This window comes from Semicossyphus pulcher, unplaced genomic scaffold, assembly GCF_022749685.1.
Source record: "Semicossyphus pulcher isolate SPU_LCO1_2020_fin unplaced genomic scaffold, fSemPul1.0.p SCAF_7, whole genome shotgun sequence".
Taxonomy (NCBI): Eukaryota; Metazoa; Chordata; class Actinopteri; order Labriformes; family Labridae; genus Semicossyphus; species Semicossyphus pulcher.
Window position 1 is genome coordinate 12,174,058 of NW_027211748.1, and position 27,214 is coordinate 12,201,271.

General features: G+C 41.1%; 1 protein-coding gene across 1 annotated transcript in view; it reads left to right on the forward strand.

Annotated features, from left to right (window-relative positions):
* arhgap21b (Rho GTPase activating protein 21b) overlaps positions 1-27,214 on the forward strand; it is a 36,145-nt gene continuing 8,931 nt past the window's right edge. The window contains exons 1-13 of the mRNA XM_069684209.1: positions 1-157; positions 1,122-1,324; positions 8,869-9,048; positions 9,190-9,211; positions 14,118-14,210; positions 14,629-14,707; positions 14,793-14,847; positions 20,237-21,803; positions 24,691-24,837; positions 25,046-25,148; positions 25,268-25,313; positions 25,775-25,900; positions 26,006-26,305. Coding sequence (XP_069540310.1) covers positions 1,253-1,324; positions 8,869-9,048; positions 9,190-9,211; positions 14,118-14,210; positions 14,629-14,707; positions 14,793-14,847; positions 20,237-21,803; positions 24,691-24,837; positions 25,046-25,148; positions 25,268-25,313; positions 25,775-25,900; positions 26,006-26,305 — 2,790 coding nt within the window. The 5' untranslated portion in view covers positions 1-157; positions 1,122-1,252. The remainder of the gene's footprint in view (positions 158-1,121; positions 1,325-8,868; positions 9,049-9,189; positions 9,212-14,117; positions 14,211-14,628; positions 14,708-14,792; positions 14,848-20,236; positions 21,804-24,690; positions 24,838-25,045; positions 25,149-25,267; positions 25,314-25,774; positions 25,901-26,005; positions 26,306-27,214) is intronic.

Consider the following 27,214-nt stretch of genomic DNA (forward strand, 5'->3'; position numbering starts at 1 on the left):
AATAATCACCGGGAAGCCGTTTGAACTCAAACTATATTAAATTTTGACGCTGGACATTTTTAAAACTGCTACGCTATGAGTTTACTTTGTCTACTCTCTTTTATGGACAACCTCTGCCGCCGTCGCCCGCTTGTAATGACGCTTCGCAACTACACAGGTAACTTTGTTTCAACTCCAGCCGTTAGCATGGATGCTAACCGCAGCGCTAACAGGCTGTTGCCTCTGTTGGGTTAGTTGTTGCTTTTACCCACTTCACAAGCTTTACAAGTAGCTCACTGAAAAGATAGAGTGTGGGAAGTTGTCGCAGCTTCACATATCGCCATTTTAACTTTGTTTTGGGGATATTTTATTAAAAGTAACAAAGGAAAAGCTTCTTTTGTTAGTCGCTTGAGAACAACAGCTCGACACGCTCGTGCCTGAGTTGACCATCGAGCTCAAACAAGAGAAATTCACACTCACCTACTCTTAATCACATAACCGGCGGTTTTAATGTTGAAATACAATCAATAAAAAACAATTACAGTGAATTATGACGTACTATCCCGGTTCTTTCTGTTATTTGTAACTTAAATTCAAACGTGACGGAGCTTTATTTCGCCTTTGCCTCCCGTCTATAGTCCACTTGTTGCTGGCCATTCATTGTGTCTTGACTATCCACGTTGTTGTGCTTCAAGCTGATGACAACAACCCTACATAGTTGTTGCGTGAATAATGCGTTGATGACTTGTCACATCACTGTCTTCAACTTTTCCACAAAACTTCAGGTGAAACTTAATTAAGTGTAGCAACACGTTTTCTTGTTCACATTTCATTACACAGTTTCATGTTATTACTCAAAGTCAGCCTGTTTCCCAGCCTCTCAGTGTAAAGCCTTGTACAGTCAAGACACAAACATCAGGTTGAAAATAGCATTATGTTAGGACCTGTTGCGTAATTTGGATTGTACAAAATGAAGCACACATGGTCTACTATTATGTGTGTCAAACAACTGAGGTATTGATTCATGTTGTTTTACAGACCCTTGAACAGCTAGGCACCTCAGCAGTTTATATAAAATCTGTCTCTAATTCAACACAACAAAATGCGCTTATAACACATGTCTCTTTCCTCTCTCTTGATAGCAAATGGACCAAGATATCATGCAAGAATGGAGGTCTAAAATTTGACCCAGTGGATATTTATTTGCTTTCTGCTGGAGAGACCTTTTTTCAATGTGGGCGTTCACGGATAACAGGATTTTTTGTCAAATTGAATGATGGCATCACGTTGGGTTCATTCTTCTGAAGATGATGAGAGACAACAAGCAAGATCTTCATTTTGTGAGGTAAACACAACACAAATCTGACTTTGTATGTCATTTGTTCAAAGATGAAAGAACGTTTTCAAATAGGGACTGTCTGGTTTCCAGTCTCCCCTTTTTCTGTTTCGTGCTAGTGGGGGGGAGTAAAGTGTTCGACACCTTGGCTCAGCTGTTTGTGCTTTTAAAGCCTGTTGTTGTTTTCTTATTATTTCACCGGTGCTACATTATTTTGCTTCCTTTGATGACTTACACAGTTATATTTATGTCTCAAGTGTGACTATGCTTCATTTTTTATCATTATTACCAGCTGTGGTTGATTATTGTTGATGAAGAGATCAAAAGACAGGTTCCAGTTGCAGAACTGCGTTTAATTAAATTTGAAATTTTTATTAAACTCCTCACTAGTGGAAATGGGAGGAGACAATGGCATTGAAGCAGTTCAAGACCTGTCTTTCAGATTTTTAAGCTGTGACCCATGTAATACCAGACAGGACACCATCTGCTCCTTTGAAAGCTCGCTGTCTGAATGAAGACCTCTATGGTAAACTAGGTAGCGTCTCCGTCCTCTTTGAAATGGAAGGGCATCTATTTATAGAATCCGTAGTTTTCTTTCATTCCCTCCACTGCCTTTAATCTAATATTCAGCCCTCCACTTGAGCCTCCCGGCCTCTATGTGAATAGTCTGTAAATGAGGGATGTAAAGCTCCTTATGTTGTTACTTCTCACAGACTAGATGGTCTGAATTTGATATGAGATCATTGGATAGACCATAGGGATGATACCCCAGAGCTCAACAAGACACTGAATCAATTAGCGAGTGATATATTAACTTATTTCTTATTAAAACCATCTGGATAATTTAATAAATGGATCTAAATGGATCTAATAGAACCTAAACTTTCTGATGCCTGTAGTCTGGGAAAATCCCTTCAGGCAATAAAACTAAAAAGTGTCCCCTTTTTGTTTCGTTTCTTTTTTTCCAAAACTAGAAGGAACTAAGAATTAGTTTTAAAATGTCAGTACAGCGCAGTTAGTGGAAATCCTTCTCCTAGCAGTCCTTCTAATAAGGCCACCTCCTAAACCAATTCATGTGCTAATTTTGAGCCGGAACCCCCCGGAGTCTCTGGTCCTAAGATTTTCTGGAAATGATGACACTGTGGCTTTTAAGAATTTAGAGTTTTCCAACGTGGATGCATTTTTAGATGCATCTCCGCCCACCCCAAAAACAACATGTTTTCAGATGACGGAGATAGGTCAAAGATGTACATGATATATGGGAATGCTTTTGTTTTACAGAGAAAGCATGGCCTAGTTGCTGTAGTAAAGACGCAGCAGGGAGGGGTGGGTTGCAGTAAAATGTAGCAAAGAGAAAACTGTTGAAATGATTAGACCTCAGGTCTAAGAATTGGACTTGGTGGGTTGTAACCTTATAAAATAAAAGTAACAGTCCAACTCTGCTGTGCTGTAGTACAGAGATGGTATTAATTGATACTACTGTGTTTTTCTTTGATCAACATAACAAAGCTGTCAGTTAGTTTGCCCCCCCTCTGTTGTCTCCCAATGTTTGTTACTTTATGCGAGACAACACTTGGCCCCCTGCTCTTATAATTCTGTGCTAGCCCTGCAGTCTTTTCTCTTCTCTTGACCATTTCACACCCATTACGGCCATTGGCCTGGTAGATAGTGCTTGTATATAATGGGCTGGCTGGATTTTGTCTTTGGCGTTTTTTTCCTTTACACTGGGGTGTTTGTCTGCTTAATCAGCTGAATGGTCCATGGTATTCCAACATTGCAGCTGAGTCCAAATAGCAGACTGAGTTGGCTTAATGTCTGCCTCCGCTACTTGATTCCTCTTGTCAGATATTGAGAGATGCTGATCAGTCTGCCGTTCTCTGATATGTTTGTGATGACTTTCACATTAGCCTGGGATCCTTTATCTATTAAACTGTATTATGTGATTAACTTGTGCCTCCTATATGATGAGTAAACTTGTCACTTTTTCATGATAATACCTGCACTGCAGCTTGTTATGCTGGAGTTAAATGACATAAATGAGGATAAATTAAAATTAATTACGGATTTGGATGATTAAGCATGATCCACATTTAGCCCTGTAGTGGGCTGTTGACAAACAGACCCCCCTGTCCCCACAATCTTGGCCTCATTAAAGCTCAGTGTTTATCAAATTTAGGCTGGCTGCTTTTTACAGATCCCCCCGCGCAGACACTGTATGGCTAACTGATGGCAATCGGAAGGGAAGATTGACCCTCAATTGGATAGAAGTCTGTTACTTCCTGTTGCCTTATGGTTGTGTCTGCAATGTCTCAGAGGAAAACATGGGAGACGGTTTGTGTGATTCAGTTTCTTTGCAGTGAAAAAGTACATTGATGTCATCTTTAATTAATTCCTTTATTATGAAATGTGACAGATTATCAAATATAGTATAGTTGGAAAAAGTTGTTTAAATGTCTTGGGTAAAAAAAATCTTGAATTTCAGCATTATATGCAAGCAAAACGAATGAACAGATTTACAATATATTAACAATGAAGTAGGCATTCAATGTACTTTAGGAAACCTTTTTGAGATAATCAGCTGTGTTTTTAAAATAAAAAAAGTTGTAAGGCCACAGATGAGAGGGGGCTGTTTAAGCAGATCAGTCTCATAGCTAAATGTTGCTTTTAACTGTTGACAGCATCTTTTTTTGTCTGAAAAGGTTGCTGGCCTGTTTTTGTTCTATATATTTCAATTTATTTTACTATGCAGAAGAGAGTATACAGAATTATCAAAGGGTGATGCACAGCAGTGTTACTGCTTCCCGCACATGGATGGTGACATTCATTTACTACTATGTACTCGCATATGTATTATTATAGAGGGTTTCAAAGAATGATCAAAACCAACGTGGTGTACAATTAGATCGGCACCAACCAGGTGCTCTTGAAATCTTTTAAAACAACAGCGTAACAAGTTATACATTGAACATGAGAGGTCACACTGTGATCAGTGCATTTTCTCGGTGGATGTCTTTTTCTCCTTCTTTCTCTGCATGTGTTATTGTCAATAGAACCTCTTTGGGACACATGGGTTAGAGTGAGGGGAGATTGTCCACTAGTTAATCAAGCACAGATGCCTTTGTTCCCTCGGATGGTAGAAAAAAATCTTTTAGAAGTCCTTAAGTGAGTTGCCAAATATAGTTTGATGGTCATTAATATTCTGAATGGCTTAACTATGTAATTATATTTATTTGAATCAATGTGTGACTTTGTTTATGTGCTTGACCAAAATTTGGTTTTGATGACGAAAGCTGTTGGAATGAGCAGTTTGGGGATACCTTATTATTCAATATAATACTGCCCAAAAATAACAAGAAAGAAATGATTATAGAGTTTAATCAGTGTTTATGTGACGCATAATAAAGTATAGTTAAATGTATTACAAAGGAAATGTTTCAGGGTTTCTGTATGAGAGTGCACTTATATTGGGCATACTATTCATACAAACTTTTGGAAATGAAGGCTCAAGTCTCCTACTTCCTGTCGGGCACGTCCGCTCCGTGGACAGTCCGTTTATGTGACCACAGCGTTAACCAACACCAGGGCGAGGTGTCGCTGATAACGTAAATACATTTATGTCAACATTGCGTGTGACAGCAGCAGCAGCATTACGTGCCAAAAGTGAACATGCAGGAGACAAAAGAGGATGCAGCCCCTGGATTGGGACACAGTTACAGACTCTGATGCACTGATGAATGGCAACACATTATTATATTATAGGGCTGCATTATTTACTACTCTATTCCGCTACAGACGCAAAAGACGTGGTGACGTCGGACAAGAGAAGCCAAATGCATCTCTTCTCATGTTATCGTATTTTATTTGACTCGTCGATTTTTAACTGCATTGCGAGGTATCGTTACATCCCTACTAGACAATGATGCTGGAGGATTTGGAATATAAAAGCATTTAGAAAGACACCCTGCGTGAACAATGTGACCACTCTGTGTCCCGTTTCTATGTTACAGCTAGAAGTGTGGCATGCACAAAACTCACCATGTTTCCACATAGTCTGACTAATGATGCCCCTAACCTTGTCATGCACTACAAGGCTGTAACGCCCAGGCCTCAGCAGTGGCCCCCTGTATCATTATCTCAGGCTTTTCACAGTTAAGTGCTTGGTTTGAACGGGATGTGGTGTAGAATTTAGCAGCCCACAGAGAACTAGGTTTCTTCACATTTTCAGGCCGTGTCCTTGTCTGATGTTTTTAGAGCTGATGTCATATGCTGCTTGTGATGTGTAATTTGGTGATGTCAGCAGAGGTTTTTTTTAAACATACAGGCCATGCAGTGTGGTGTCATTATATTAGGTAGAAAGGCACAAAGTGGAAATTCCAGTTTCTTTTCCAGTGTGTACTTAAGCCTCTAGATATCAACATTTGTGCTGTGTGAACAGCTGTGCATGTAAAGTGCAGTATTGGTTTGTCTGCCCTCTAATCTCTGGGACGGGGGAACCGCTGATGTAGTCACCTTACAGTCTCTTAGAAAATGAACACATGTACGCTGGGTTTAGCATGGTGCTTTAATTTGCTGGTACAAATACTGTACCTTTTTGTTGAACAAGGACATCAAGGGTTTTAGGGCTTTACACTGTTACAATCATGTGTAGGACATAACATGCTTAAAGAAGAGTTGAGATAAGAGCTGTGCTGGATATCTGGGTTTGTTGCCACAACTCATTTAGAATTGCTGGACTGTAAAACATCTCAACAACATCATTCCATCATGGTACAGTCCTTATGGTTGCCATGCATGTAGAAGAAACCTAAAAACACCAGCCTTTAATGGTGTTGTACTGGTTCCATTATGTGTTGATCATTTGGAGGATGTGTTTAAAGGAGAAGGCCTGGCAGATCCTAGGAAAAGACCAAAAAAAAGTCTATTAGTGTTTCCAACTTCCCAGCCTGTCTGTGCCTCGGAGCCCCGAGTCCATTCAGTCATACTGAAGACGGATACGCTCTAATATACTTAACTTAAAAAGGCCCAGTAAAGTCTTAAAACACCCAAGCTACTTTACATATAGCAAATGCCCCTCCAACCGGATTAAATAGTGCATTTGTTTAGGATTTAGGACATTTTTGGCTTTTTAGTTGAAGGATGTATGGCAACAGGAGGGTTTAAGTGGATTGACCCCATTGACAACAATGCCTGTGCACACCAAGATGAACAATCATGTCAACGAGTGCATTCTGGTTGCTTATAAATGTGTTTTATGATATGTGTGTTTTGGACATCAATAAAGATTTATGGCAAAAAGGAATGTGTATGTAACAGGCCTTTGCCACACAGGCGGCACCTGTTTAAAGGATTACTTCATTGTTGGTTTTGATGTTTCCCTGTGATTTGTTGACACAGAGAAAAAAAAAAAGTCCACAGCAAGGTTGTGGTGGTTGAAATAAGTGTTCCCACTCCAGGACACAGGCCTGGTCACGGCTCACATCCAAAAAAATCAAGCACAGGAATAAATGCTTAATAAAGACTGTCCCTGCTGCCTCACCCAGTGCAAATATCAGTCTGGCATTCTGGTGATTCATAAATGGGTGACAGGCATTCATCTGTGGCCAGCAGAGGATAGACGTTTTATTTTGATGTGGGCGTTCTTTCATGTGCTTTTCTTTGTAGCCCCTTTTCTGACAAGTAATCTTTTAATTTTCTCCTTTATCTTACCGTTTGACCTTTTGTCACAGTTATTTGAAAGCATTATTAATCTGGTCTCTTAGGTTTACACCGGAGGCTTGCTTTGTTCTCTGTCCTTTTAATAATAGCTTTTTAGATTTTTATTAAATAAGAGGAAAGGGAAACCAAGAGGGAATTTATTGACCTGTAATGTCTCAGCAGTATTAACTATTCAAGTAGCAATGATAACACCGCTTGGCATGTATCTGTCAGGAGGCCCACACCCCCTTCTGTCGTCCACATCTAAAGATCAGAGGGTTGGAAATTGCCCCTGTGCGCTGGCTGCTAAATCAGTTCCAGTAGAGTGGGATTGTCCTGACTCGGAGACATGAGGGGAGCAATGCAGGCATTTCAAACATCCAGTTGATCTATTGTCATATCACCAGAAGCGCTTCTCTGGGTTTGGATTTAAATATTTCCTCCCAGAGCTTCTACAGACACAAAGTACAACAAAGACGTGCTGGTATCACAGAACAGCCACAGCTTGGTTATACAAAGTAAAACCTGTTTTGCTAGTTTCATCAAAATACATGGGTGTCAGCTGCACCTGCAGCTCTGTTTCCCAGCCAGACACAGGAGCACAGCGGCTCCTTACTTTTGGCTCTTTGCACGTCTGCACTCCTCTTATAGGTTTAACAGCTCTTGTTGTCACTTTCTGATTAAGTTTACTCGGATCCAAATATTTTATGCTTGTTTATATGATTGAAAAGCAGAGTAACCTTTGTGGCTCATACGAGTAAAAAATTCTGCAAAGAGTTGAAACATGCTTTAACTTGGTTCAAACCTCCAGGCACACAGCGTACTTCTAATGAAACACGCAGTTTGAGACTCAATGTTCGGCCTGTGACATACTTTTGCAGTATAATTGGATGAGATGTTGGTGGTGTAAAGCTGAGCTCTGAACAAACTGCTGCTCATGTTTGTTTTTTGAAATGTGGTTTGGCTCATTCGCTACTCCCTGCAACAGCTGGATTAAGTTTGAAAGCAGTTCAGATTTATTTGTTTTTCTTTTTATCCAAACATACAGGTCAAATGTTCTGATTGTCAACTGCATTAACATTAAGTCGACAAATCTCGTGGGATTCTTTGTTTTTTGTAGTTTGGCACAGGTTATCTAAACATGCAGGTAATTTACTCTGCTTTTCTGACATTTTACTCAACACATCTGCCCAGGCAGAGATGACATGAATGCAAGCTCATCAAATTCCTCACGCTGTGGGGGAAAGTCTACGCTTCACAGGGGAGGGGGAGGGGATGTTTGAGACAGGGTGAGGGAAAACACTATACCGGTGTGGAAATACAAGACTGTTTGAACAGAGGTGTTCCTGAAAGTCGGACTGGAACAGGGAATATGAGATGGGGAGATGTGAGTAAAGGGGGGTGTTGCTGCACACACGACACCACAAAGGTGTGAGGCTATAAATAGCCAGTAAACACAGGGGTAGGTGTCCAAAGCCCTGAAGCTGGCATGCTCTATTCCCCAGCTGTGAAGAGGGGATACCATGACCTGACTGTAAACACTGTACAGACACTAATGATTTTAAAGCCCATTCTCTTTATAATTCTTATGTCAAACATTAATAAATGACAGACTGTGTTACTTTGCAGTGATTCAATTGAGAGCTAATTTGTTTGTTTTGGCTTGGCTTTATTTGTGGTGTGGTTTAAGTCCTACTTAACTTCATTTTAATACTGGGATTTGCCAGCACAACACTTTTAATTTCAAGATTTCATCGCTGCACTTTTCAGCAGATACCTCTTAAACCTCTATGTCAGTGGAAAAGTGAAAGTAGGACAACTTAAATTAAACTCCTTCCTCCGCATTTCTCTTGTTGCAGAATGAATCTCCAGAGTGGAGAAACTTGGCTGACTCTCCTCCTGGGCAATATCCAACAGAAGAGGAGTTTTCATGGCCGAGGCCTAAAACCGTGCGCTTGCGTCGGACTTCCCATGGGTTCGGCTTCACCCTGCGTCACTTCATCGTGTACCCACCTGAGTCGACCATGCACTGCTTCCCGGTACACTTTCTGATTTTTGTATTGTAATGTTTAATGAGTATCTTAATCTTATCACTGAGTCAACAGAAAGCCTGATACATAAATCTATGACCATAAGAAACAAAGTCACTTGAGTATTTCTCTTTCTTTTCTTTTTTACAGGAGGAAGATCATGGCCACAGAGGTAAGCAGAAAAACTCCACTGTTTCTCTTCGTGCCGGCTCTTCAGCACTGCTGAGTCAGAGCAGTGCCTCTGACTTCTAATGACTCTTAATCCATCCACTCTTTAGCTCTTTCTGCTTCCTTATGCGATGAAAACAATGCAGCTCTGTGTGTCACTGACCTTTGTGGAGGCATGAAAGGTTTGGTGAGCGGCACCTGTCCCTGTCCTGTAGTGACCCCTCCTCTTCGTATTGTTTCACTTTGTTGTTCTTGCTGCTTTTCTCCCTCAGCGTGAAAAGGCTGTCAGAAAGAGATGGCCTCAATTTCACCGGGTTGTTTGTTGGACCCGCTTTCCCCGTTATTCTCATACTAGTTAATTTTTCTCATTTCATGAGGGATAGAACTCACATGAAACCCCTAGCACAAGTCAATGCTGATTTGTTGAAAGACAAATTCAAATGCAACTTCAATCTTTTATTTATAAAACATATATTTTGGTTGTGGCATTTTTCGCAAAAATGCAACCAAAGATAGTAAAGAGCAGTCTTGTACCACATTTTCCCACAGGCCCTAAAGTATTGTTTGTGAATTTGAAAAAAAAAGTCTTAAGTGTGGTTTAAATGGTTTTGAAATTATACACATAACATGCTAAACTTAACTCTGTTCGTGCCTGACCGCCCTAGAAACTTGCTGGTTGGCTTAACTCTTTGTTTAGTCTGTCACTGTTTGTTGATCATTAGGAGGCTGCTGTCACTGGAATTCATCAAGGTGGATGCCTGTAATTCTGTTAGACATTTATTTTCCCCTTGAGAGGAATATTACATAGGAAAGCATCACTGTAAGTCATCGTGCACATGTTGAGAAAATATTGCTTTGCACTAGTAATCTTATTGTTTTCTTTACACATCATGAAACCCCATAAATCTGCTAACTTTCTCAAAGCTCGTAATGTACAGTTGTGAAATGGGGAACATTTATACAAACAAAATCAGGTATCACAATATTTTATTGTCTTATGACATGATTTCATGTTTTTGAGAAGACTTTCACACAAAATTGATAAAGGAAAAACATTAGCAATGTGATATGGTGACCTAACAGGTAGAGACATTCATTATTAATTACTCACACACAAAACTACTGTCAGGCTAGAGCTGATATTTATATCACATGACCATAAATCAGTCAGCATATTGCAGTACCACAGTATTGTATTGATGTTATAACTCTATATCCCAAAGCTGTAGATGTAGTTGTATTAACTGTATGGTGCGACCGGTCATGTGGACTGTTGTGTAGTATGACATGGAGACAACACTCATTACAGCACAGAGTCACATGGTCATCTGCAGATACTCACCAACACGTGCTTGAATCTGTTTGCGGCTGAGGACTAATGATAATTGGTGCCTTCATCCAATTAAAATCCTGAATGGACTGTGTGTGATGCGTGCACACTGTGACTCGTGTAGATAACCAAGTCTTCATAGAGACTGCCAGAACAACACAATTAAATGGTATGGTGTTTCTCAGTTCCAATTTTTTTAAATGGAATCCTGTGAATTGACAAAATTAAAACTTCATGTTACAGTACAGGAAAGCCAGCTCCTGTTAAAGCACATATTATTTATATTTCACCAAAATCTATAGCACAGTAGAAAAACTGAGCAAGCCAGGGAATATGAAATATTAAATGGTCCTGGTAGTTGCATAATGCTGCACACATGGGCTTATAGGCAGCAAGCCAGAAGTGAAAGAGAAAAGACAACTTGGGATCATTTTAAGTCCAACCTGGGCTCGCTTAGTCACCGCACCACACAGAACGATGTTTTTATACCATTCAAAGAAGGGAGGAGAGAGCACCCTCATATCACTCATACAGTTTTACCCGTAAATGTTTCTGCTTTTTGTTTGGCGTCTTAGAATGAAGATACACTTTATCTGTTAGATATACTTATTTTACAGGACAACAGGAGTTGTTCTCCAACACATTGGCAGGCAGTGTGTAGGAGTAAACTAACTTTAGTTAGCATCTAGACCCTTCGCACTATGAACAAGCACAAGGATACCATTCCATTTCTCACCATATGAAGGCATCAGCATTAAGTCCATCAATAAAGCACTTTTTGCAGATATAGCAAATTTTTTATCGTCTGTAGAAATTAAATTGGCTCAATAGACAAGACAAGAATTAAACTGTGGAATTAGCGTGCCAAGCTTTAAGACAATAGGTGATCAATTTTGATTCTGAAACCGCTATCAAGTGGGACATGTAATGTCTAGTATATCACGGGTAACTAATAATGGTGTCTCAAGGTGGTTGTTATGATTTAACAAATGTTATTTCATCCTTTTTTATATGATGGGTCAGATCGTCAAAGAGTCACTAGCAACACTTACTGTATGTCACAGTCGCATGTTTTAGACAAGGCGGGTTTCAACATAAGTTGTCTGGTCACAGTCTTAATAATCATGGAAAGACATATCCAGACCTAATTCTTTTGGTGTTGTTAATCAGCCAGACATTTACATTATGTTCAATGTTTGAGCTTCAGTGTGTACTAAAAATAATTTACCAATGAAAGGATCTTTGTTTTACAACAGTCTAGACATAAAGGAAAATGTAGACCCCCTGCTTGCACGAAAGATGAGTAACTTCATCCTGTGGATTGCCCTTGACACAAGCGGTTATTCAGATGAAGTTTGATTTTAATATCAAGAAGACAATATGTGCCAAAGCATGGCGTTATGAATAAAACACTGCATCAGAGTTGAGCTTGTTGCTCTTGTCCCCCCACAGAGCTGCTCCACCATCAATTCTCTCCCTGTATTAGATTCTGCTGCTTCCCCAGACAAAGCTCTTCTGTCATAACTCTGGGGTCAAGTTTGGGCGCACTTGTGATCCAATGTTTTCTTGTCTTTTCTCCAATCTTTCACACTGAGAGAGGCTGTCTTTTACCTCAGTCACAGCTGTCGCTTTGTCTTCTGCTGTAAGATCTCATTTCGTACCGGCATTGTTGGAAGTGTTCAAACCAAAGCAGCAAGCTAATGAGGGCGTGTTGACGGATTGCTTTTTTAGTTTTTTGCTCACAAATCATTCTTTGAAATAGTGTTCATTAGCTTTTCATTGACTGAGCATAAACACCAGACAACTGTAAACACAAAAGTTATAATATGTCCTTTACCAAACCACTCCCAGTCTCTCTGTACTGAAAACATGTAGATAGAATTTATGTACATCAAAATGTTGCCCAAATTTTGAGTTTTTCTTTAAAAATAGTAAGGATTCAGTACTAGTTAGGTGCTAAGTTTATGTCTGCTTGATATAGGCGGGTAGTGCTAGAGTGTGCAAAGAATGAAGACATTTTTGTTGCACAGTGCAGTCTTCTTGAGCAACTAGTTAGTCACACTGATTGAGAGCACTGTAAAAATAGGCACAATTGTACATGTTGTACAGATACTGCTTTGAAGTATACAAGTATAAGAATTGATTCAAAATGTAAATGCATAAATGTTTGTGATCACATAGATCTCGATTTCTTCAAGATGATGTAGGCTGAAGCTGCCTCCAGTGTGTATATAAATATTTAAGGTGGCTCATGTATGGATTTATGAATAGCTTCATTGTGGACATAGTAATGCAATTATATGGTATACCACCAGAGGGAGCAAGTCTTGCTGCTGTATTTATATGGGACTCCTGTTGCAGTATTACATAATGTGGGTCCCCGGGATGTTATTCTGCATGAGTAATCTCGTGTGTGAAAGAGAGAATAATGAGCGCACACGTGTGTCTGTGTTTGTGAAGTTTTCAAGGGTTTATAGATCATTTCTAAATATAGATGATAAACCAAAGAGTAATAGTCAGCCACCTGTTAACCTGTCTCTCTTTTCATTGTTTGAAATACAAAATAGCTGGTAAAATTGTGTCTATCGGAGGGCCAAAAGTCATGTTTTTGTTTGATTAATGTTTTGGTTGCCAAACAAGACAAGATAGTTTAACCTCCAATTGATCACTGAACTTTCGGACATTTTTAAAACTGTCACGGCTGTTTCATGCTGGTCTATTGTGGTTTGTGGGCAATCGTGCGCCGATTCACTATCAGAATGTTAACTACTGGGGAAGTATTTTGGCCACTCTTCAGCTGTGCCCAGAGCGATTTCTCAGTTTATAAGGAAAGAGTGGGAGTTGAGCAGCTGAACACACTGTCACTCTACCTTCTCTCAGTCTCTCTTTCTCTCACCCCCTCCCTCTTTCTTTTCTTTCCTTCTTTTTTTCTGCAGCCATGCAGCTGCTAGGAGACAGGAGCAGCATGAGCAAACAGGTTTCCTCTCTTTAGCTGCTTCTACCCACTTCTTTAAAAACCAAAACATTTCCCACTATTTCTTTTTTTCCCCTCTGAACCAATTAAGGATCATGTCTATTCAAAATGTCGCAATGTGGGCAAGCACTGGCTAAAACCCTCGCTGTTGTGCTGTCACAATGTTGATTCACATGCCTCCAAACCTTGTGATAAACCTCCCAGTTTCTCTTCCACTCTTATACAGAGCCATTCTCTCCTCACACCCTAAATGTCATGAAACAATTTACTGCTCGGTCCAGTACACTTCGGCAGGTGTTGTTGTTGTTTAACACATTTCAGGTTTAAGTATGGTGCAAGTACGAGCTTGTAAATGAAGGCTGAGTAAAGTGTTTCTTTAATCAGAATTAAGTTGTTTTGGGGTTTTAATCTTTTAGCTTCCTCAACATGTCTAAAATATTACAGCTTGCTGCTTGAAACATTTTTTAAATAGCAAAGACTCTTTGCCATCGGCAGACTTCATCATGTTTCCTTTGTTGTATATCTAGTGCTCCTTTTAAAATATATTGATTTACTTTTATGCTTTGAATTGTTTCTAATATTTGGTGATCATCTTCTTTTCTTTAGGGAGACCTCGGAATAGGCTAGAACCCATGGACACCATTTTCGTGAAGCAAGTAAAGGAAGGTGGCCCCGCTCACGGAGCAGGGCTTTGCACAGGTAACCAGCATCAAACCATCAGCCACACATATTAACTAAATCCTTGTACAGACCACAGGTGAAGGCACTCAGAGCTCATGACATTTCAACAACCCAGGCGCATTCCTATAAATGATGTCACACAAACTTCCTCTAAGCTATTGCACTGATGTTTTAGAGTGTTGCAAGCAAATGGAAAAAATGTGCTAGCAGTGCAGTTTTCAGAAGTGGCCTGACAGTGTTCCTGCAGTGAAGCAAAACATTAGCCAGGCCGTGTAGTTGTATGGAAGTTCTCTTTTATTGTGCCTAAGTATTCGATAGATACCTCAGTGATTTTATGTCTTATTGTATAAGGAGAACTTTCTGCACAGTATTACAATCATTTTCTCGCCTTCCATTTTACTGATTCTATTACTGCTGTCTTTTTACCGCCTATTAGGTGATCGATTAGTGAAGGTGAATGGAGCGAGCATCATCGGGAAAGCCTATTGTGAGGTCATTTGCTTGATCCAAGACAGGTGAGGTTTAAATTAAATGTGTATAGATGGTTCTGGTGAGTTGGTGTTTTTACTTAGTTTTGAATCTCTTTCTGTTCTCTAACAGCGGGGACTTTCTTGAACTTTGTGTGATGCCAAAAGATGAGGACATACTGCAACTGGTAAGTCTCTCCAATTTTCTATATGGGGTTCACTTCATTTGTTTATATTTGTTTAAAAAGTGTTTAGATGTATTCAAATTAATATTTGTATGTCTCCAGTCCCACAATAATTTCCATAATATAAGATCTCACTGGACTGCTCTAGTTTAATGTCTTCATATTAGGACAGTAGTTATAAGATGCAGGGAGCCCAGCTGTCCCATCAGAGCTCTCTATCTAGGCCTCCTAATCAGGCCGGGGCAGCTTTTCTGTCCTCAAACCACTTCTGACACTACCGTCAAAATAGCCTCATTGGATTGTGGAGCAACCATGATCTGAAATGCAGACAAGATCAAGATGTGAATTACACTGCTGCATCAACTTTGACTTGCAACAGTCACAAAGGAAAACCCTTATCATGCTTAAGAAGTTGTATAAAACTCTATCCAACCATATGTTTTTGGAACATACTGTATATCACAGCCACATGTTTATCCACATGTGCGGCCTCATCAGCAGATTTACTACTATGAAAAGAAACCTTGAAGGGAGACTCTATTTGAAATCTGAAACTGTTCTTGGGCCCACACAAACCTCTGATCAACACTCAAGACTAAGATGAAGTATTTGAAAACAGAAATACTAAGTGAAAATGAGCCTATAGCCAAGCAGCGCAAAATATTATCCATCCCAACAGGGGGCTACGGCCTCCACTGATGCAGACTATCAACCACCCTAATGGACTTTCTTCAGCACAGATTTTTCCATGTATTTCATGTTGTGTGTCATCATCAGGTGACCGTAGTGACAAGCTCTTTCCACTATGACTGGGTTATGATGTCAGACTAGATGGTTTAGGAGAAGTGGGAGTGACACTTTGACTTCCACAACAGTTTAAAAATAGATCAGGGTGTGCACTTAAAATACAGCAAGTTAAATAATTAAACTGAAGGCTTTAGATTATTCATCAGGAAAAAGTATTTTTCATACAGATGAAATAATTGTGAAGTGTTTAAATATCATGGAAGGAGATCTTTAGCAGGGATGTCAAACACTCAACCTCAGATCACTCTTCATTGCAAGCAATTATATATTATTATAATATATATTTTTTTTAATTTAAAACAAAATACATTATTGGGTGGTGGGAACATTTTACATTTCAGTTGCATATTTTCAGCACTTAATGTTTAAATTAATGGCAGGGATTTTGTCCCGTGCTCCAGCAAATGTTTGTGTATTTTGGGATTTAGTCAATTTAGTGTTAATGTGTTGGAATCATATTCATCATAAGTTTTTTGTGATGTATGGTTAAATTATATAAAGTTAACCTCCTGAGACCCAAGCTTTTGTTTGGTATGCATTTTTAATTTCTCCTACCTTTTGGGGATTAATAGGACCTAATACGTATAAAACCTAAGGATTGTCTTTGTGTTACATTGAAAAAGTCCCAATGTCCTCATGTGAGTACCTTGTCGTAACGGTGTTGTAGCTTGTTGCTATTGATCAAATTAGTCTGCCATATCAAGCTACAACTGTTAATAAGTTTCAATCGTAAAATCTGAAGAGGTTTTGGTTCTGGTTGAGTTTTCTGTAGAGACCGACTGCAACACATTTTGTCAGGATCACGGCCATCTTGAATGTACACTGATCAGTGTAATTTGCGACCACAGGGTGATGGACAAAGTGTCCATGAATGAGACCAACGGGTCTAAGTTTCGCAGATTTAAATATTATGGTGCCGTGAAGCCAAAGTGAAATGTCCCCGTATGAGGACGCAGGGTCTCAGGAGGTATAATCTCGAAGATTGCAGTTTCAGTCTCATTGGCGGCACCTAATGACGATAAACGGTAATTGCAGGAGCACACTTCCCACATATCTAGTCGTCCACGGTTGGCTCCAGTTGTTACTCTTGATCTTCCTTGCTGACGGTCGCATTCCTTTTAAGACTGTTTGCCTTCATCTGAGTGTCGAATTTGTTTCTTTTTCTTGAAGTTTTATCTGTAGTCATCGATCTTACCTTTGTTTGTTCAGCCATAGTAGATTACTGTTTACTTGCAACACTTGCAGGGACCAACGACTGCTGGGTGATGGAAAACGTGTCACTAACTGGGCGCCACTTGAGATTTTTTTCTGCGAATGTTGCCACAGACACCCAGTCCATAATAATACTATATACTGCAAATGCAAAGGCTTTCATCAGTGGGCCGTAGGCTTATTAACCATTGTGTTACCTCATTCGGCGATAGATACTTTACAGACATTTATTTAAATTAAAATCTTTAAGATTATATCTCTATAATATTTTTTTATTATATTAAAAATTGTCCTATTACAAAAGGCAGTGTATGTAATGTTCCCGTGTTTGGCTTCCATCCCTAATTCAATCTTTGTCTTTCTTCATCCTAACCTTGCTCTGCAAAAAAATGCTGTCAAAGTTTGATTGTGAGTGCAGTTTGCATGTCCTCAAATACCATTTCCAGTGCAGCAATAAGCCCTTCTACCTGGGAGCACTTTGGATGTCATTAACCTTTTATGCATGCAGCAGGGAGCTGCCTGCAGCCTCTATGCATTCTGCACGTTCAGTGCAAAGCGAAGGTGCACTCATCTGTTCCATATCTATGGCAAATCACATTAAGTGCTTTGTCAGGATGCTTTGGAATCTCCTCCCAAGGGTCTATTGTTGTCTGACAGTCTGTTTACGAATTATATAATGAAAGAGGTCGACTGTTTGCTTTACCTGAATATTTTCCCCCTGTGGAACCTTTATGTCCAGATTTAATCCTCATAATTAAATCGATGGGTAAATCAATTAATCATGTAGGACTATGGCATCTAGAATTGCAATATCAATATGAATTGTTGTTGCAACCAGACATCTCTCTCTCTCTAAGCATCCCAGCCTCCCAAAAATATGCCAGAAGAACATTTTTATAAAACATTTAAAGCCTGCTGTCAACGCACATTTTATTATTCAGGGATGTTCTATTATAACATCCACTTAACCCTCTTCTTACATTTATTATCAGTTATTTTACTCCTCTCTCTTAATCAGTTGACAGTTACTCCACCCCTCTTCCATGTTAGGTCCTTCCTCTCTTATTCCTTATTTTCATGTGAGCCCGTTTTCACAGTCCAGCGTATGTTACATGTTTGTTGTCATAAAACTGGCCACTGTATTGAATGGCCAAGGGCAACACAAAAATATCTATTAATACAGGCAGAGAAACCGATTGTGTCCATAAAAACAAGAGGATTATCAGAGATGCAAGATGACATTACACTGTAGGAGGCAGCACACACTGCTAGGAGACAGGCAGCAGTTGCTTAGCAAAGAGACGGAGAGAGTGTACATCCAGGGAGCAGAAAAGGGAGGGAACCGTACGCCAGGAAAGCGGAGGAAATACTGAGCAGGGAGAAAAAAAAGAGGGAACAGCTTGAATGATGAGCTAAAACCGGTGGATAAAATCAGCTGACTGCTCTGTGTTTTGAACAGGTTGATGCTAAGGGAACAGGAGAGAGGAGAAAGGAGTGGGAGGGGGAAGCTGTACCATCACAGCTGAATGTATAATCAGCAGCTGCTGCTTCTGTCATGTGAGCAATAGCAGAGGGAGGGAGAGAGAGACATAGACTGGAGGCACCTTGTTCAGTTAGCGTAATATTCTGGCTGAAGATGGATACAACCATGGAGACGTAACAGCAGCAAAAGAGGCAGGCTTCTGCTCCTGCTACCTCACCCAGGACAGACTGGCACAGGCAGGTCGTAACGTGGCAACCCTGCTACATCTCTGCTTCTTCATCCCTGTGCTGCTGCTGCAGCTCTAGTATATTTTTAGCATGTCAAGTCCAGGCATTACTGTGGCTGATTTTGATAATGTGTGCATTTTTCTCTGCTGGCATCTTTTTCTTTTCCACCCTCTCTCCCTTGATTCCTTAACACTTTCTTTTTCACATGCTGTAACGGCAGCCTTTTTCACTGGGAACCACTAATCTGGTAAGCAAACAGCTGGCTGGGTAGCCACTTGACGTTGACATGTTGTGCTTGTCGTCTCATTTTGCATGTGTCATGCATGTCAGCATCATCACTGCAGAATGATGTCTTCAGATTTGACTTGATTGTCATTTATTTTCGGCGGTTTCCTGTTAAATGGTCAGCTCTGTGTTGGTGATTCAAATGTGTAGACTGTAGAAATGGCCGATGGACCGTGCCTGCAGTACCTGTTAGATTTAGCACTCGGATCTGGCATCCAGCTGGCATCACAGTAAAGCCTCGCCCCTTCTTCATCCTCTGTGCCAGATGTCATTAGCTTGATAAAGGCCAGTGACCTCTGAACTCTCCTGCACACTCATGCTTATAAAGGGAGAAGCTGAATCTGGCACTGATTGCTGTGGCATACTCACAGGTTTATGTAAGAGTGTAATTTGAAACCAGGTAGCGGGATTAAAGTCCTCATACCTTCACACGTCTCTTTACTACATGTACAGTATGTGCAGTATCATATGAGGAAAACAGATGAATGCAGTGAGGCTTCCAAGGCAATGGGAAGCTTGAGCTTTATTTTGTAATTATGAGAAGTATTTTATTGATATCTGCAGTGAGATAGCATTGGCTTCAAAACCTTGAGCGATAATCAGGCAGGCTAAATATAGCGCTTTTCGATGAGGGATGGGAGACCTCCTGTCTGTCCGAGGTTACAGTCTGTCAGTCTGAGGTGGGAACATAAAGACACTGGCTTGCTGTCAAGGTCTATGTCAATTTTTAATGTACATTTTTTATGTTATCATGGTTGTTCAAATATGTTAAGTATTGGCTTCTTGATTGATTGATCAAACATTTGTATTAATTGTTTCACAATCTGTGCGGAAACTGTCACAGTGCAGGTGAAATATTGAGTTCAGTGAAAATAAACATCCATCCCCGTTTATCTTACTGTGATTGCAATTATAAAGTTGTTAATTTCTGCCAAAGACATTATTTAATATGAAAATTTAAATTGTTTGTCAGCCACAAACCATTGTTGTCTGGACAACACAGGCGTGAATAATGGAGAAAAACTGCTGTAACCATAAGATTCTTGTAGGAATCATCATCAAGTCTCTGTCTGTGTAAAATATGTTCTACTTCAGCTAATATAGTGTTCTAGTATCATCTGTCATGGAACAGTGAACATTACCATGGGAACTCTAAATAAGGAGCAGATGAAGACCACTGACACCCCTGAACTGCTTACGCCTCCACTCACTCGTACTGCAACATGCACTGCCCACACACATGCATCCAGAAGCATTTGTAATATCACGCTTGACTTCTCTGGAAGCATTTAGTAGCTCACTGTTGAATGTCAAACACACTTGCAAATGCAGCTTCTACTATATCTAAAGTAACACTGATTTGTTGCTCTGTTTCTAGGCCTACTCGCAGGATGCCTACCTCCGGGGCCAAAGCAGCTACAGTGGAAATGCCCGTCACATTCCTGAGCCGCCACCAGTATGCTACCCCAGAGTAGACTGTAAGCCTCCGGGCATGGCCCAGGCGACAGACTCAGCTGAGCAGGTCTGCCGGGGGCCAACAGCACCTCCTGACCATGGGTACCGCAAGGAGATCACCGTGCCCCCGTCTCCTCCACCTCAGTCATATCCGAAAAGCCAGATGGCGGTGTGCATGCGCAATGATGGCGTGAGGACTGTGGTGGTGCCTCCTGACACGGCCCATATGGGGCGCATGGGTCCAGCTCATAGGATGGATTACATGGACCCTGTCTTCGTCAGGGGAAGGCCTGGGTCACTGGCCCAGTATCCTCACCCTCGAAAGACTGATGTCTATCCCAGTGGTCCAGGTATGCTTCCATATGGCGGTCAGGCACCTCATTTCCCAACCAACCATCAAAACATTGATTGGCGCACTTATCAAACGTACAGGGAGTACATTGATAACAAAGGAATCCATTCCCATGCTAGTCGGACTATCCAGGAGAGGCTGGACAATTTGCGAGCTAGTCAGACCGCCTTCGGCGCTACTCATCACATTCCCCGGGGAGACTGGGGCCCTAAGGGGATACGACGGAGGAGTACCTCCCATGAACGCTCATACCAGGGACCTCCTCCCCAGTTTCAGGTTCCCCCACGCAGTGCTTCACAGGACCGCATGGTCGGTGCAGATAGAATCAGCCAAACCCGGAACTGGCCTCCTCGAAGCGTGTCCCAGGATGGCCTAATGCACAAAGCCCGGGCACACTCCACAGACTATGTAGACCCTGCAGAGCTGGTTCGGCCCAATGAGAGGAGACCAGGGTATGGAAGGTCAGACCAAGGTACGCGGCCCAGCAGACAGTCTATTCCAAGACATGCCATGCTCTACAGGCCTTCTGTGGGATACAGTGGTGGCATTAGGGGGCCCGGGAACCCTCCTCTCTATTCTAAAGGACCAGATACTCTTCAGACCCGCTCCTCACCCATGCTCTCAGACAGACTCTCACATTTTGGAAAGAGCACAAGTGCAGAACACTCTCTTGTTGACCAAAGAGTTGCAGTGAAAGGAAACCATGTAGCCCGTGCTACCCAACAAGGCCAGAACAGGATGCGGGCTGAATCCATGCAGCCTGTCGAGGCCAGCAGAGACACAGCATTGGTAGGACACAGATCTTCTTCATGCTCCGCCACAAAACAGAATCCTCAGAGGCCGAGCATCCTCAAACCACCTCACCCAGACTCCCAGAGTCAGGTCAATGGGCGAAGCCCCACAGAGACTGGGGTCGTTCTAAGGGAGAAGCCCCCCTCTGGAAAGAACCCCAGCCCTCTTCGGCACCCCTCCTACATCCTGGCTGTTGCTGACGACGGAGCAGATTCCACTACAGACGTGGCCTACTGGCTTCCCAATGATGCACGGCGAGAGATTCATATACGTCGCCTTGGGGAACAACGTCACACATCCTGCTCCAGCAACCTGGATGAGTCTCTGGACTTAATTCCATTCATCGGTAAGAGCATAATCAGTTGTAAGCCTTTCCGCCTTATGTTGTCATGGCAACGACAGCAGTCTGTAGTAAAATGAGGCAGTGCTGATACTGAAGCTAGTTAAAGCATCTCTGACATATCTGCTGATAGAAATCTGTACAGGATTGATGGATCGAAAACTGGCTGTAGAGCCTGTTGACCTCTAGTTTTATTGTTAATCTGATTCAGCAGTTTGTGTGTGCGTGTGTGTGTGTGTGTGTGTGTGTGTGTGTGTGTACAGGGCAAAAATAAATTAATCTCCCTTGGAAGATGTTATTAATCAGGTTTTGTGGCATTCAGAGTGGTTTTGTGGAATATTCAGCTTAACTGGGGCAGAGTGAGCGATGGCTTAAGCCTTTTGGAATATATTGATTTTCTCCCTTTTAATACATTGTTTTCTTGAATGATCTCTCTTCAGGATGGATTGTGTTATGGTTCACTACTGCAATAATGGTGGTAATTGGTGATTTAATAGTGGTCATCTCAAAAACAACTGTCTCAACGTGCACATATTTTGAAAGGCAGTTTTCTGTAATGAATTAACTCGTACTCATTTAGAGATTATCACAATGTTTCGCTTTTTGTTTCAGGTTTTGAAAACATATTTCTAAATCTAAATTTCTCACAACTGAGTCTTGTTTTAGAGATTTGGTTGAAATCAGTTCAGCAACGACAATGATATTTATAATTCATAGGACCTCTCAGCATGTTATTTGTGTGCCCTGATGAGAGCCTGTCTTCTGTTACATTGCTGTAGGCAAGAATGATGCAGATGGAGGATCTTTTATATTTCTTTACTATTTTTTGAAAACGACTGAGATTGAAAATATGTTAAATATTTTATGTTGACAAATCTCACTTTATTGCATTTCTCTCTGTTGCCTTCCTCTCTCCATCTGTCCCTTCATATATGTATTATGTATGTTGGGTGTGTGTGTATCCATCTGTCTGTCCACCAGGCTTTCTGTGATACCACATAATGTTGTAAGATGGAAAAGGAGAGCCAGTGAGAGTGGAAAGTCTGTTATTCAGTTAATTTTTACAAAGTCATATCCGATGATGAAGCAGGCTCAGAGAAATGGTCCATCCCTGAAGGCAGTTATTCATTTGGACAGATTTACTTGGAAACTGAACGACCCAAGTCATCATTTTTTGATGGTTTTAACTAAAGTTAAGTGTCTCTGGGGGCTTACCTGCTTATGTTTCAGAGGACATAAAGGAAACATTTTGTACATTGCAGGTGACTGTACGGAAGAACTGGGTCACAGGCAGCAACAGTCCTGAAAGTTTAAGTTTGACCCATGGGACAAAAGTTTGTTTCTGAGTTAAATTTGGGTCTTCTGAAGTGGTACAAGATAAATCTAACTTTTACTTTAATGTGGAACTGATTCACTAATCTCAAAGGTAAACCTTCAGAAGAATGTTCATTTCCGATTTAATACCCAGTTCATTTTGCTTTTAGTTTGTAAGTCAACCAAGCTAAAAATAATACGTACTTTTGAGCTGCATATACCTTCTTGACAATAAACTGATGTAGCTGTGGGCTGTAGTTTGTAGTGATGTTGAACTGTACCTTGTACTTAGAGGTTTTTCTTTTTTAAAGTCTGAGAGCTTTATGTTGCAAAGGATATTTAAGTTATAGTTATGGTCTTGAATCTCTTGATCATGACATTTATAAGTTGGATGAATAAAGTTCTGGTGGAGTCACAACTGGTGTATTACCAGTGTTTCCTCCGTCCCTTCGGATGTGCATCTAATGTTGGTTGTTAAGGCGGCCTTGCAGGCCAGGTGCAGACAAAGCAGGCAGTGACAGTGATGATGCCGCAACACCACCAATCTGGGACTGGTGCCCCGACCCAGGAGAACAGTGCCCTGATTGTGTTAGCTGCTGGACCTCCATCAATGGCCTGTTTGAAAGCCCGCTGGTCCAGGCCTGAGTTGGTCCTATTGCCTGATTCATCGTTCATTTAGCCAATCTACAGGCAGATCATATACCTCATAGCTTCTTTAGATTTCAGAGGCTGAAACCTTTTAATCTAGTTTCTGGTGTGCAAAGATTTTTGGCTCTTGCTTGTTATTTGCCTTTTGAAGGTCTTTTGAGCTCTTTTTTTCTACCAGTCAAAATTATCATGTTGTACATATCACCAGAGAGGGAGCATGTCTTGACCGCTTCATGATGTTAATCATGAACAGTTTGCGCCTGGGGCACAACCCCTCGGGTGAAGCTAAAGCAAGCTGCCTGGTGTATGGACTGTTAGGGTTAGGGTTAGGGTTAGGTTAGAGTGTTAAACCAGCAGCTGAAGACAGCAGAGTTGTTCTTTTTGAATTTGTATTTGAGCCTTCATATTCAAATGGATGGACTCCCTATGCTGTCTAGATGAAAAGGTTGGTCATGTTATGTTCTGCAGAGAAGATTAAGATTGAAGACTTCAATGCTATCTATGAAATATTGTTCCTCAAGGATTTGCAGAGCCTTAGTAAGATGCCCTAACATGCCTTCTTAGAGAGGTGGTGGTGACATTTTTTTTGCTTTGCCCCGTTTCAGACTTGGGTACACAGTGGAACTAGGACAGTTACTTATAAATTTAGCTCCAACTGCCCCTCAGCTGCAGAGAGCAGCTCTTTACTCTGAGCTGTTTCAGGCTTGAAGTGCCAGGAGTGGGCGGTAAATGAGAGTTAAGAACTTCCTTCTTGCCTAAAAACATGTCAAAAACGATCAATTCCAACTCTGAGCAGTTGTGTGGTCGGCATGTTATCATGGGACTCAGTTGTGTTTTTCTCAAAGACGCCTGCATCCTTCTCCTCAGAGACGTAATATAAAATGATGGAACAAAAAGTGTACTCACACTCAATGTTTTACTGTCATCACAGATGAGCCCACCAGCCCCAGTGTCGACCGTGAGGCCGCTCCTATTCCACCCTCTGCTGTCATATCTGTTGCACCATCGATAACTACAGGTCCCTCCAGTCCAGGCTCACCATGCCCTCCCATTCGTCGTCAGCTGTCACATGACCAAGGTAAACAGCGCTGGTTTGGATGATGAATAAGCCAGACAAAGCTTGGCCATTTTATCTCCAAGTCTTTTACATTTTGAATGTAATATATGCGTTATTGTTTGAATATACTATTTTCACAATGTTTTCTATAGCATTTGTTTAGACCAAAGCGAACACTGAGTGATTAATGTGGCCCTCATTAACGCTCTTGTTTTTAATCCTTGTTTAGAGTCCCTGAGAAGTGCTTTACTGGAGTCTGAAACAGGCGGCAAAACCGAGCGGTCCAAATCCTACGATGAAGGTCTGGATAACTACCAGGAGGAGAGCAGGAGGTGAGCGCATACTAGGATCAGATGATTGCTTACTGTTTACCTATTTGTATAACTCCATGGATCTAAATGACCTTTTGTCTGACTCTTTCTGTTGCTGTTTCCCCCCCCCAATTTTTAAGGATATCTTCCAGTAAGCATATGCCCAGTCTCAGGGGCCTGAAGAAGGTGAGGAACTATATAATTACTTATATGCAAGACTTTCTAATGTCGTTATACAGCTTTAGATTTTTATTTCTTAGCTTCTACCCTTTTCTTGACACTGGTGCCACCTTAACTGGTATTGAAATGCGTCTAGGATGAACAGATAACAATCTATAAACCTAGATAGAAAAGCCATATGTTACAGCAACAAAGACAAATTGGATTTGAGTACAATCTGAGGCCTGCAACAACCCGAGCAGCTGGTCAATTAGAATCAAAAAGAGGGCAAATTGTAAATTGACATTTTTGATGAATGGTTTTAAAAATTGGAATGTCCTATTGGCCATGTAATTGGGACATCTCCAGTTTGATTCTGCCCAGAGATGTTTGGTACATATAATCTTCCTCCCACTCTCCCCATGTTTCATGTCTCACTAATGTCGAGTAATAATGCCAGAAAACTTTTTTACAAACTCCACTTGCAGGCTTTGGACGGGCATAAATCTTCTGCAGATTCTGGATCTCGAAGGGATTCTTCCTCGGATATCTTTGCCAATTCTTCCAAGGAAGGGTTGCTTAATTTAAGGCAATTTAGTACAGATAAAAACAAGGTATGCCTGTACGCTCATGTCTCCATTTAACAGCCATTAACTGTATTTAACTAATGCTTTGATGTAAAGTATTTCTCTCTCTCTGTTGTCCTCTGTTCTCTGTAGCGTGTTGGTGGAGGAATGAAGTCATGGAAGCAGATGTATGCTGTGTTACAAGGTCACAGCCTAACCCTCTACAAAGACAGAAAGGATGCAGTGTATCACGCTTCCACGCCATCTGACGAGGACCCACTGCGAATCAGCATCAAGGCCTGTCTGATTGACATCTCATATAGCGACACAAGACGCAAGAATGTGCTGCGGCTCACCACCTCCGACTGCGAGTATTTGTTCCAGGCAGAAGGGAGGGACGACATGCTGTCATGGATCCGAGTCATTCAGGATAACAGCAACCCAGATGAAGAGGTTTGTTCCAGCAAGTTACCAAATTAAGATTACTCCTGCATTACAACCAGGATTATGGAGAACTGGAGAAATTACCACACATCTGTCTGATGGACAGGGACGTCATAATCTCTATTTACAGATTGTACATAGAAATGTGGAATCTGTAGGCAGGGACGTGGATTTTAGGGATGGCAAATGTTCTGGTTTCCCTTTGTACTATGCTTGTAGTCCGAGTAACAGGCTGCAGCGAATGCAGGAAAAACAGTCCGTGTGGAGAGCAGAAGCTGGCAGAATGTAATCACACGTAATGACATCCCGGCTCCCATCAGCGTTATCTTCTTCTTATTATTAATTTCTATAAACGGACATCTACATGTAACTTAAGCCAACAATCCATTCTAGATCTAAAATTCAACTTCCAAGATAGATTCCTCACACTGTGTCACAATAGCCGTTCAGCATTCAGATTTCCCGGCTTCCTCAAATGCATCAGAAATGATCGATCGTACCTCCGTTCAACAAACAAGCATTTTAAAAGTAGTTTTCTTCTCCTCTTGAGAACAGACCTGACAAAGCTTCATTTTTACTTTTGCTAAGCTGCATCATGTTATTGAAATTTCGGCAAAGGTAAGACCCGTTAATTAAAGTAAATCACAAGAAAAACGGGTTCTTCTTCTCTAAACAATGCAGCATGTAGAGAAGGAAGTCTTGACCGGAAGTCATTTATCGCTAACCACTCAGCATGCATGTTCACCATTGGCCCCCCCAAAGGCTATATTGCTGTCAGACTATGGCCGATGAGATCTGAGATTGGGGACATCATAACTCCAAACAGTAAAATGACATCAGTGCAGAGGATACTGGAGCCGTTGTCGTCAGATATGTTTACAGGAAATACAAGCAAGTTCTGCTAACACATAATTAGAT